Here is an 11,779-nt window from a genome sequence, read left to right on the forward strand (position 1 = left end):
CCTAGCTCTGGCCTGCAAGTGTTCAGTCTACCTTTCTTTGGTCCCTGTGTCATCTCAGAGCAAGGGCAGCCATGTATATCCACCTGGCAGATAGGCCCACGCGCATGCTCAACTCCACAGCAAATGCAAATCCAGATGCATCACTGCAAATCACATAAGTGCAAGCACGCACACGCACACACACACACACACACACACACATACACTAGCAGATCTCATCCTTCAATAAAAGGGTGGACAGTTCATGTGTCTCGTACCCTTTGGCACACTAGGAGGGCAGTCTTGGCTACATTCAGTGATACAGAAGTGTTGGTGACTAAAGATGCATTTACTTACTTGAGTGTCACCAGTTCAAGGCTGACACTCTACCGTATGAACCACAGTTCCACTCCCTGATTTTTTTTGGGGGGGGGCTGATTCATTGGGAATAAAAGTCTCATGGACTTTGCTGTTCAAGCTGGCTTCGAACCATCCTCAGATCTCAGCCTGGTGAGTAGCTAGGATTACAGAAGTGAGCCACCAACATCTGGCTTCATACCACCACAGATTCCTCGCCACCTGCACCACACACACACACACACACACACACACACACACACACACACACACACACCATCACACACACACACACACACACACCATCACACACACACACACACACACACCATCACACTATGCCCAGCAAGAGGAAGAAGAGCTGAGCTGGCCTGAGCCAGGACGGGGGCGGGGGCAGAGTGCGGGGCGTGGCTTCACGAAACCACGCCCGTTCGCGTCATCGCCTTGGGGGCGTGGCTCGTGCCTGCCGGCAGAAGTGTCAGTCAGTCCCTGCGCTGGGACGATGCGGGGCGCCTAGGATGCTGCTGCTGCGGCTGCTGCTGCTGCTGCCGCTGCTCTGCCTGCGCCTGGGCCGGGGTGCACACAGTAAGTCCTGGGGATATCGGCCCTGCCCAGTCCACCAGCGTCCAGTGCCAACCCCCCTTTACAGCTACGGTCGGGTGGAGACCCGCGTGGGGCTGGCCCTGGTGGGAGCGAGGCGCCGCTGGCCGGGGGGGGGGGGGCTGAAGGGGGGGTGCCGGGCTCCCCTGTAGAGGGAGTGGAAGAAGCTAGGACTGGCGGGGAAGGTGGGGGTGAGGGAGGGGCCGGCTGACGGCCACACACTGAACCCGGGTAGGTATTCTTGCCCTCTGCTTCTCTGATGGGGATGTTTGCCCCCCCCCAGGTGATCCTGACCCCCTTCTTGCCCTCCCTCCTTGCCCTCTCCTGGCCTTCTGATCATCCCTGCCTGGAATCCCCAGCTCACTCCCGCTGCCCCCTGCCCCCGCCCTGCCCTGACCACTACCCCTTAGTTCAGGCTAAGTTCCCAGATTCAGAGAAGCCCCAAGGGCCCCAGGTTTGAGGAACCAAGACCAGAGGCCGGGAGAGCAAGAACCACAATCACTTCTACCATGCCACCAGTAAGCATGAGGTCAAACTCTCAGCCAGTCATGTGATCGAAACCTGAAATGGGAGGGCTGGGGGCACGGCTCAAGTGGTGGAGGCCCGAGTTCAAACCCCAGTACAGCCAAAAACAAAAACAAAAAGAGAGAGTAGAAGAGAAAGTTGAGAAAATCGGTTGCATTTTCCACTTGACATCTAATGTTTTGCAATGAAAACACAGGCTTGAGGCTCGAAGACGGTGTGTGAAAGAATTCAAGGGACAGGTAGATTTTCTAAGTGAGAATGAGAGTCACTAAAAAAGAGGCAGGAGTTCAGCAGTGGTGAGGAGGAGACACCTCCAGGGACCTAGACGTGGGAAGGGGGAACTCATTTGCCTTTGGCCCTCACATTCTTTCACCCAATTGATCACCAAGATTTGAAGTAGGGCTGGGTGGCTCACACCTGTCATCCTAGCTACTTAGGAGGCTGAGATCTGAGGACCACAGTTCAAAGCCAGCCCAGGCGAGAAAGTCCATGAGACTCTTATCTCCAATAAACCACTAGAAAACCAGAAGTGGTGCTGTGGTTCAAGTGGTAAAGTACTCACCTTGAGGTGAAGAGCTGAGGGATAATGCCCACAATAGACAAAAAATAAAAAGAAGAAGAAGATGTGAAGTAGGAGTGGGTAATGGGTTCTTATTAGAGGCAAGACAGGGCTCTTGGAGATCGGTGTATGTCCAGGCTGAAGGCATGGGAAGGGGCTGCTTGGCGTTTGGTTATCTCTCTATAGATCCTAGGGTGCTGGCTCTTTAAGGAGCTATCCTCATGTAGTCCAGACTCAATGTTTGTGGTCACCCTGCCTCAGGTAGCGGCCTGAGTACAGGGTAATACTTCAACTTGGGGAGCCTAAGGAAAAGAAAACAAGAACAGGGAGAAGCCAAGGATGTGTGTGTGTATGTGTGTGTGTGTGCATGCACATGCTTGCACGCACGCATGCATGCGTGTGCATGCGCATGCTAGAATTACAGGTGTGAGTCACCAGCGCCCAGTGGGACAAGCTCTTTTCGGGCTCACTGCCCAGGCTGCCTTTTCTGTGGGGTGTGGCAGCTGCAGTCATTCTCAGTCCTCACTGTGGCCTCTGGTCCCAGACAGCACAGGACAGCTCTGGAATTAGACACACCCAATGCAGGTCTCCACTCTGACCCTTCCTAGCTCCATGGGGCTTGAGCAAGTCATTAACCTCTGTGAGCTTTCTTCTTTAGGAAGATCAAGGCCAATACACGGGGGTGAGAGAGAGATGCCTGGGTATGCAGGGCGGTGGTTGATGTCACTAAATGGAGCATATACAAAGTACTTAGCAGAGCATCATGAAGCACCCACTATGTGAGTGGCAACCCTGTATCCCTCCCCCTCCTCCTCCTCCTCCTCCTCCTCCTCCTCCTCCTCCTCCTCCTCCTCCTCCTCCTCCTCCTCCTCCTCGGCTTCCTCCTTGTCCCCGGGGACAAGCACAAATAGCTCTGATGTTCACACTCTTCTCCCCAGGGACGGAACTGCCCAGCCCTTCTTCAGTGTGGTTCGAAGCACTGTTCTTCAAACATGTCCTCCACTGGACACCCATCCCAAATCAGTCCCCAAATACCTCCTATGAAGTGATGCTGCAGAGGTATGGAGACAGGCATTGGAACCTTCTCCCCAACTGTACAAAGGTCCTGGCTCTGTCCTGTGACATCACCATGGCCACCCTGGACCTGTATCACAACAATGGTTACAGGGCCAAAGTCCGAGCCGTGGACGGCCACCAGCTCTCCAATTGGACCCCAGCTAGCCCCCGCTTCACCATGGATGAAGGTGCTTTTTCCTCCCCCGCAGCCATGACTTTGGGGCTTCCTTCCAGCCAGAAACTTGAGCCTAGAACTTTTCCCTCGGTATCTATAGCTTGTCCAATCAGCCAGGCTTCCTAATCCGGAAGCCAGTGGCCCAAACAGGGCTGGGTCAGTACTTTGGGAAAGATTAAGCAAAAACAGTCAGAATGTTTAGAGATTAAAAAGGGAACTGGAGTTGTTGACCCTCTCAAAGAGAGATCTTGGGGTATGGGTTGAGTCACAAGGGTCAGGCCAAGCCTGGGAATGTTAGATTTGGGGAGAAGAAGAATTTACAGGGTACAAGTAGTAGGCAGGCTGAATGAGGTCCTCTCCTCTCTGGGGGACAGCTCCCTGGGATTGTGGAAAGGTGGGGGGGGTAATCCCCCTGGAAAGGTAACACAAAATGATTCACCCCAGACTCCGCAAGATTTTTCCCTTCCACTAGGGGTTGAGGTGGCCTGGGTACCTGGGCTCAATCCATCACAGACCCCTTTGCTAGGGAGAGTGTTTAATTTCCAAGACTCATCTCCAGCAATGCCTAAGTCCTACATGGGCGTAGGGCATCTGGATGTTTCACATGCTCCCAAGAAGTTCTTACTGTGAGGTGGGGTTGGGAAACCTGTGGCCTGGGTGTTTGGGCGGGTGACGCGTGACCCCGGGGGCAGGTCATGGGTGCAGCCCCCCAGGCCTCGGCCTCATGGCTTTGCCTCTCCCCAACTCAGTGGTTCTCACGGTTGGTAGTGTGAAACTGGAACTGGACAATGGCCTCATCCATGGGACAATCCAGCCCTTCCGGCCCCCGAGGGCTCCCGCGGGCGACAAGTACGAAAGCATCTTCAGACACTTCCGCAAGTACCTGATTGCTATCCGCAAGCCGCCGGGAAACTACTCGGTATGGTGTTCCCTGGGCAGTCTTCACCTGTGTATGCCACTGTGCGTGCCCAGGAAAGGGAGGGGCTGGAGTGTGGGGGAGGGTGTCAAAGGGATGTGAAACCTGGGCTCCAGAGACACCAGCCACTCTGTCTCTTCCTCTCGAGGGGTCATTGTGCCTGTGTTAGAGTTGAGGAGACGAGGCCGTGTGACAGGCATAAGGGCACACCTGCAAACTGGAATCTGCAAAATTCATCCTTTTCCTCCTTACCCTGACAGAGTCCAGTCCCTTCTGTAAAGAGCCTCAGCTCCTAGGAAAAACCAAGCTATTAAAAAATCTCTATTAAAATCAGCCTCGCTCAGCCTGTAACCCTAGCTACTCAGGAGGCTGAGATCTGATGAGCAAGGTTCAGGACCAGCCTGGGCAGGAAAGTCCTTGAGACTTTTATCTACAGTTGACCAGTATACACATGCGCGTGCAAACACACACCGGCTCTGGTAAATACAGAGCTGTCAGCTGCATTAATAACCACAGAGTTTGTTATTTAAAAAACAAACCTGAGGATGTTGGCCTTAGGATGTTTCAGAGGTAGATAGATCACTTGCCTGGCATAGTATGAGGCCCTAGTTCATCCCCAACACCCCCCACCAAACAAAAACAAAACCCGGCCCCTCTAGACCGCAGCCTCTCCTTGCTGTGCATAAAACAATTCTCCCTATGGTTGTTTTTGTTTCTCCTCCCAAAGATGGTGGTAGACAGTGAGCACTTCAGCCTCCTGGCAGGAGAGGTGGGAACGCTGTGTGTCAAGGTCAAGCCCTTCATCGACTCCCGGACCAACAAGGGCAACTGGTCAGAAGAGCAGTGTATCACCCTCAGCAAGCAGTGTAAGTGAGCCTGGCCCGCTATCTGGCTACCGGGGCCTGGTAGGGCTGGCATTACTCCGGAAAGCATCACTCGGGACTGCTGGTGCCAGTCTTTGTGCCAGGCACTGTCCACCATGGTTGCCACCCCCCCCCAATCTACAACAGAGATGTTCCTGTCTCCATCTTAGAGAGGAGGAAGGGGCCCGGGCTTGTGTAAGCCACTTCCTATGGTCAGCAGAACCCGGTCCCCTGATCCTGGGAGGGGAGGGGGCCTCCACTTGAGCAAGCTGGGCTTCCCAGGGGTCTCCCAGGACCCTTCCTCAACTGGCCAGTGTGTGGCAGGGTGCAAAAACTCTGCCCTCCTCTCCTCCAAGGAAGCAGAAGTGAGCTGGCTTCTGGAAAGAATGCAAAACTCAGCAAACCCAGGCCCCAGCTGGGTTCAGAGTGGGGAGGTGAGGGGTACTGGGTATACAGGACCTGATTGGCCCTGGACGGTCTTGTGGTCTAACTGGGAGACCAGAGGCCCACGGGCAGCTGTCACTAGTAACCCAAGGCAGCCACGGCAAGTGCCCGAATCAAGCCAGCTGTGAAAACCTAGGTTTGAGGGCCCAGTGAACCCCACAGTGCTGCCTACAGATGTGTAGTACATCTCAGAGCATGAGGACGCTGAGGAGGTCCTTACCGTGCGTCCCTCTCCAGGACTAAGGCACAATACGTGCAACTGGTAACCTGAAGAGCTCCATTCATTCATGCATTCATTTTGTGCAAGTCCCGGGCTTGAACTCAGGGTCTGGGTGCTGAGCTTTGTGCTTAAGGCTAGTGCTCTACTACTTTAGCCACAGCTCCACTTCCAACTCTTTTGGGTAGTTAATCGCAGATAAGAGTCTTTCTTGCCTGAGCTAGCTTCAAACAACCAAACTGAGATGTCAGCCTCCTGAGTGGCTGGGATTATAGGCAGGAGCCACCAGCTCCCCGTGAGCTTCATTTATTGGTACAAGAAATAGTTTGCTCTAATCTCAGCTTCACCGCCAGCGAGGTCAATGACGTGGGCTAGGCCCTTCACTCCCCAAGCTTCAAGATGCTCACGGGGTGATGGGGCGTGGGCCTCCTCAGGTTGTTACAAGGATCCAGTGAATTAGGGAAGAACTCAGTAAATGATAAGTGAGCTTCACGGCTGCGAGACAGGAACAAGAGCTTTTTCTGTCTTATAGATGAGCGAATCAAGGCTCGGAGAGAAGTAATTTGCCCAGGTCCCACAGAGGGACCCTTCTAGGCCGGACTGGGGGTGCGGGGGGGATGAGCTGGCAGGAATCCACAGGAACCTAGACACCCCTAGAGCTGTGGTTTCCAAGTTGCCTTTGAGAGTGGCTAAAAGATCTCCAGAAGCCCGTCCCCTCCCGTGCCACCATGCCGGGGTGACACACGCACCTCCTTCCCTGCGCCTGCAGATTTCACCGTGACCAACGTGAGCCTGTTCTTCACCTGCGTCCTGCTGCTCTGCGCAGGCCTGGGCTACTGCCTGCTCCTCCAGCTGTACGTGCGGCGCCGGGGCAAGCTGCCCTCCACCCTGGTGAGCCCCCCCCCACCTGGCATGGCAGATCCTCCCTCCTTCACGGCCTCTGCCATCTGACGTCATGGGCGTGGGGCCCTCACGCGCACCCTGGGCACAGGGGGACGAAGCAAACGCAGTGTCTCCTAGTAGCCCAGCAGCCCAGTGCTAGATGGATGGCAGGGGCCAGGCCACTGCTGTCACGTGACAGTGAGGACAGCCAGGAGGGAGGTCAGGGGACAGCCCATGGCCCAGGGTCTCCAACCGGTCACCATGAGAGGTGGATGTCCCTCCTCAGCTCCTCCCAGGGGACCCTCAGATCCACCTTGTGAGAACCAAGAGGCCCTTCCCAAACCTGAGCCCACCCCTGGCCTGGGTGCCAGGTCACCAGCCCCGGCCCCCCGGTGTGGAGAGCCACAGCTGTGAGGACCCCCGCTCAGCCAGGGAGGCGGGGACTCCGCCATGCCCACAGAGACAGATCAGAGAGATCAGGGTGTGTAGGAAAAGCAAGACGAGGCACCAAGGCTCAATGAGAGGATTTTGAGTAAGAACTGCGGGAAGGAAATGGAGACAGCCTGGCCTCAAGAGAACCTTTGCCCAGCCAAGAAAGAACCAGGCCCCCAGCTCGGCAGCCTGGGTAAACCAGACGAGGATCGGAGGCCAGCAGCTCTTATCAACCCTCGAGGGGTTGAAAGTTCCTCCTTGGGTCTAGCTGAAGTGTGTCTTTGTGGTTCTTTCGCTGTTCCTGGGAGCTGTGGTTCCCCACTGGCCTGTTTCGCTGCACCCTGCATATGTGTTGTATGCAGGTCTGGATCCCCGATGGGGGTGGCCGGAGACCCACACACCCCTGTGGATGTGGCCTAGGGCTGAGAGACTGGGACTCAGGAGCTAGAAAGCAGGAGTGGGGGAGGCTGGGCTTGGATGGGAGACACTTACCTGGGGATCATAAGAGCCGTGAGTGGGCGCCGCTGAGCTAGCCAGCGAGCACTTACCTTGAAAGTGGTGCCCGGGCGGGAGCTGAGGGCCGAGGACCTGATCCCTGGCGTCTGACTGTAGCCAAGGTGAGGCCCCGCGTCAGGTAGCCGCTGGGATATGGCTCCTTCACAACCCCGGACACAGTTGACTCGTCCTGGAAGGACTTTCTCCTCTGGAGAGCACAGCCCAGCTTCCTTCCCCATCCCGGCTTTCCCTGACTTCAGTCTGAACTGTAGAATGCGCAGCGCCTGGTCACGTTCGATTGTTTGCTCTTACGTATGCGCCGCCTGGGCTCTGAGCCTTCAGATTGGATGAGCAAGGGCCTCAAGTCAGAACAGCTGAGCACAGACTCAGGTGTGCTCTTCCCTGCTGTGTGACCTCGGGCAAATCACCGAACTTCTCTGAGCTGCATATTTCTCCCTTAGGGAACAGCTCTAGTACTACTTCCCCTACGGTTATCTAAGCCGTGTGGATCTGTTGTGTGCCTTCCATGAGTCACGTGTGGTTCTCAGAGCTTCACGTGCTACCCGCACGTGAGAAGACGTGTTATCATGAACTCCAGTTACCATGAGGAACAAAACACAAAGACCAGTGACTCGGCCTAAGTGGCAAGGCGGATAGGAGGCAGAGCTAGGTTTGAACCCACAAGGCCCAGATCCAGAGTCCACACCCTTCATGGAGTGTGTGACAGTAATCCACTACCAAAGAAATGAGGGCAGGGTGCAATCGCGATCAGTCAGTCAGTCAACAAACCCCCCGAGTGCCAAGGTGCTTTGTATGTTCAGGCTACGCTCTCACTCTGCCTTCTCCTCCCCAGGTCTTCAAGCAGCCCAGCCCCTTTGTCTTCTCCAGCCAGCTCCCCTGCTCAGAGCCGTGGGACACCATCCACCCGCTGGATGAAGAGGCCTTCCCGGAGCTCAAGGCCTCAGGCTTGCACAACAGCACAGATGGTGGCTTTGACAGTAACGAGCCGTCCCTGCAGCTGGAAGAGTCCCCGTTCCTCCTTGGCCCTGACTCGCAGACCCACGAGACTCTGGGAGGCGTGGGGCCCTCCGCGCTGCAGGACAGCTGTAGCAACGGCAGCACGGACAGTGGGATTTGCCTGCAGGGGTCGGGCCTGCTCCCCGGCCCCGGGCCCGCCTGGGAGCCGCAGGATGAGAACGCAGGCCCTGGCCAGGATGACAGCGGTGTCAGCCTCGTCGGGAGCTCGGGAGACTCTGGGGATGCCCAACCGGGCTCAGCCTTGGGCCAGATCCCTCTCCTGGGGCCTGAGGTCCCAAGGGAAGAGGACTCGGCTGTGGTGGCCTTTCAGGGCTACCTGAGACAGACCAGACGTGTGGCCCAGCCGGGAACCAAGGAGGGCTGCCTGGAGAAAGAGACCTTCTTGACGGATGGCCTCAGCCCCAAATTCACGGAGGCAGGCTGGGCCCTGCCTGCGCCCGCCAAGGGCTACGTGAAACAGGATTCTCTCAGAACGTCGGGGGCTCCCCTGGACGCCCCAGCCGGACAGTGGAAGCAGCTGGTGGAGGAGTGGCCCCTCCTGGCCTTTGCCAGCTGTGGGGACCTGGGAACGCCTGGCTGGAGCTTGACCCAGGACCTTGCCTCTTTAGACTGTAAGGCAGCCCGGGGCGGCCTCCTGAGCAGCTTTGACTCCGAATTGGCCCTGCCCCTGATCTCCAGCCTGCACTCCCAAGAGCCACTGGGGCAGAAGGAGGCTTAGATGCCAACCCCGGGCTCCACTGTGCACTCTGGTACAAGCCACGGGGTCCAGAAGGGCAGGAGGAGGCCATCCTGGTGGATACGTCCTGGATGGCTGTGCTGCCCAGCAGGGCCCTGCAAAGGGAAGTCAGCCCTTCCTCTGAGCTTTCCTGTACCGTAACCAATTCTAGGCTCTGCCTGGGAACCACGGGGGCTTCTGGAGCTGGGGAGCGGCCAGGCTGAAGTTGCCTGGCGCAGGCACCTCCACAGGCCAGCCCGGTTTCAAGCCCCTGGCAGGATGGAGTTCAGAGATCTCACGATGGGGTTGTCTCTAGTAGGAAAGGAGGGCTCAGAGGCCAGGTTGGAACTCTGGGGTGGTAACATGGAGATTACACGCCCACTCACTCGGGCAGCAAGCTTGTCACCGGAAGATGCTACACTTATCACTGGAAGATGACCTTACGCTTGTCATGGGAGGATCTTAAGCTCTATCTGCCCTGGGCAGTCAGCCAATCCACCCATCGGTCCACCGAAGGATTTTGGCTCAGAACTGGTGCCTCTTGCCCTGCGATTGACCAATGACCACAGTCATTTCCAGCGGCCCGGTCGCTCACAGTTCACCCCACCACCCACCCGCTTGCTGGTGGCACCTGAGACACTGTGGATGTCTATATGGATCTGAGCTTGGCACTTCAGGCAGCCTCTGGGCTTGAGCCTGCAGGGCTCAGCTGGGCCCCAGAGAGTCAGGGTTTGGCCCTGTATCTGTATTCACTGCTAATGTCCAGCTCTGGGCCCAGAGGACCAGGCCCTGGGCTCAGTGTCCAGCTGTGTGACCGTGGCCACTCACTTCTCAGAAGGATTCAGTTTCCCCATCAGTGAGATGAGCTCACCTTTATGTCAGCTACACTGGCCCCCAGGGCCAAGGAGAATGATATTTGAGAGTCTGGCCTGCCAGAGCCCACACTGGGAGGAAGAGGGCTCTGCCCCTGTCTGTTCAGGGCGACTTCCTCCTTGTGTTGAAGGCCGTACCGGGAGAGTGGCCAGCCACGGGGGCCCAGCAGGGGCAGGGGTGGACCTTGCTTCCCCCAGCCTTGTTTGGAATCTATCTTCACATAAAGGCAGCTCTCCGATGCTGGGAAGCGCCATGCCCATCTCCCCCCACCCCCCAACTTCACTGCACAGACCTTAGGGTCCCAGACACAAGCCCTGCCACTCTGCCAGGAAGCTCAGAGGCGTGGGGGAGGACTCTGGGGAAACTTTATTTATTTACTTCATTTATTTATTGAAGGGGCCGGAGAGCCAGGCAAGGACTCCAGGCTCTCTTCGAAGGTTCTGGCTCTTTTGTACTCTTCCTAGTTGTACAGCCTGGGGTTGATCATTTTTCCTGTTTGAGTCTCAGTTTCCAGATACATGTGTTAAGAAAAGAATGTGTGAGTTATCTTAAGTCCTAGGACCATGGGCTCATGTTCCTTGAGCAAACGAATGTCAGTGTGCTTTGAACACATTGTGAATGAGTACTGTGTGTGTGTCTGTCTGTCTGTCTGTCTGTGTATGTGTGTGTGGTTTTTTTTTTTAATTCCAATAAATTGTCTGGAATCCTGTGAAGACAATCTGGTTTCTTATGGCCCCATGGCTTGTGATTGCTGGATATGCTAATGGTATGCTAATGTTAGGTGGTTGGTCATTGGCTATGCGAATGATATGCTAACAAGTGATGGGGGCAGTGGGGAACAGGCAACCAGAGTGGAACCAGATCCAGCCATGCTAGCATCCCCTGCATCGCTGGTGACCTTCTTAGCGTGTCTGATCCCCGTTGATAACGGGGATGAAATTCAGCATGAGAGGTGGTGATGTTTCAATGAGATTGAGAAACTTTAGGGGGGTGCCAGAAAGGTGGGGTTCCCTGGTAAAGAACTGTCATTGGCTGTGGAGGACGTGAAGGGCAATAGTTTTTCTTGGAAACGGGTGCACAGGAGAGCCTGAGAAGAAATGGAGAAAATGTGCGTGCCTCGTGAAGGCTGGGCTGTTATCTTGGCTACAATGAGCTCAACTCTAAGCTGCTGGGGGAAAACCAAGGAAGTTCTCCCAGGCGGCAGCACCGATGAGATGTCCATCCATGCTTATCTGGAATTTGGGTTGAAGTCCCCCAACGGAAGGTCTGGGCTGTTCCTCCAATGAGCAATATCCTTCAAGGGCCTTTCCAGCCTGGGGAATGTGTGATCGTGTGTTTCTCTGAGCTAAGGGAACTTCCTCTTGGCAAGGAGAGAGGGGAAATGGGTCGACATGGACAAAAGAGGAAATTCTGTTGAACTGGTTTTTTTCCCCAGATTTGTAACTAACTGCTAATGCTCCCCAAATACCTCTATTCCCCCTCACGACCGCCCCCCCACACACAGTCCCTAAGGGGGTGTATCCTGCCCACCAGCCCCCACTGTGTCTACACAGTGTTGGAAGCAGAGAAGGGGGGGGGGGCTACAGGCTGCGCCCGCATGGAATAGACAACAGATCCAACTGCAAGACACAGGCAGGCCCTCGTTAGGGCTGA

The 11,779-nt window shown here is 55.8% G+C and overlaps 1 protein-coding gene across 1 annotated transcript; it reads left to right on the top strand.

Annotated features, from left to right (window-relative positions):
• The first annotated feature begins 833 nt into the window (after positions 1–833).
• On the top strand, positions 834–10,834 carry Il10ra (interleukin 10 receptor, alpha). The gene is made up of 6 exons (XM_013009790.1): positions 834–921; positions 2,959–3,264; positions 4,001–4,170; positions 4,895–5,033; positions 6,461–6,582; positions 8,354–10,834. The coding sequence occupies exons 1-6, from the start codon at positions 855–857 to the stop codon at positions 9,254–9,256; spliced, it is 1,707 nt and encodes a 568-aa protein (XP_012865244.1). The 5' UTR covers positions 834–854; the 3' UTR covers positions 9,257–10,834.
• Positions 10,835–11,779: the final 945 nt, after the last annotated feature.

The sequence above is a fragment of the Dipodomys ordii genome, unplaced genomic scaffold (genome assembly GCF_000151885.1).
Source record: "Dipodomys ordii isolate 6190 unplaced genomic scaffold, Dord_2.0 Scaffold10, whole genome shotgun sequence".
NCBI lineage: Eukaryota > Metazoa > Chordata > Mammalia > Rodentia > Heteromyidae > Dipodomys > Dipodomys ordii.

What these genes read in the sequence shown, in the direction of transcription:
- Il10ra (XM_013009790.1), top strand. Translation starts at nt 855, where the DNA reads ATGCTGCTGCTGCGGCTGCTGCTGCTGCTGCCGCTGCTCTGCCTGCGC. An exon ending in CCGCTTCACCATGGATGAAG is followed by an intron (nt 3,265 to 4,000) that starts GTGCTTTTTCCT and finishes TCCCCAACTCAG; the next exon opens with TGGTTCTCACGGTTGGTAGT. An exon ending in TATCACCCTCAGCAAGCAGT is followed by an intron (nt 5,034 to 6,460) that starts GTAAGTGAGCCT and finishes CTGCGCCTGCAG; the next exon opens with ATTTCACCGTGACCAACGTG.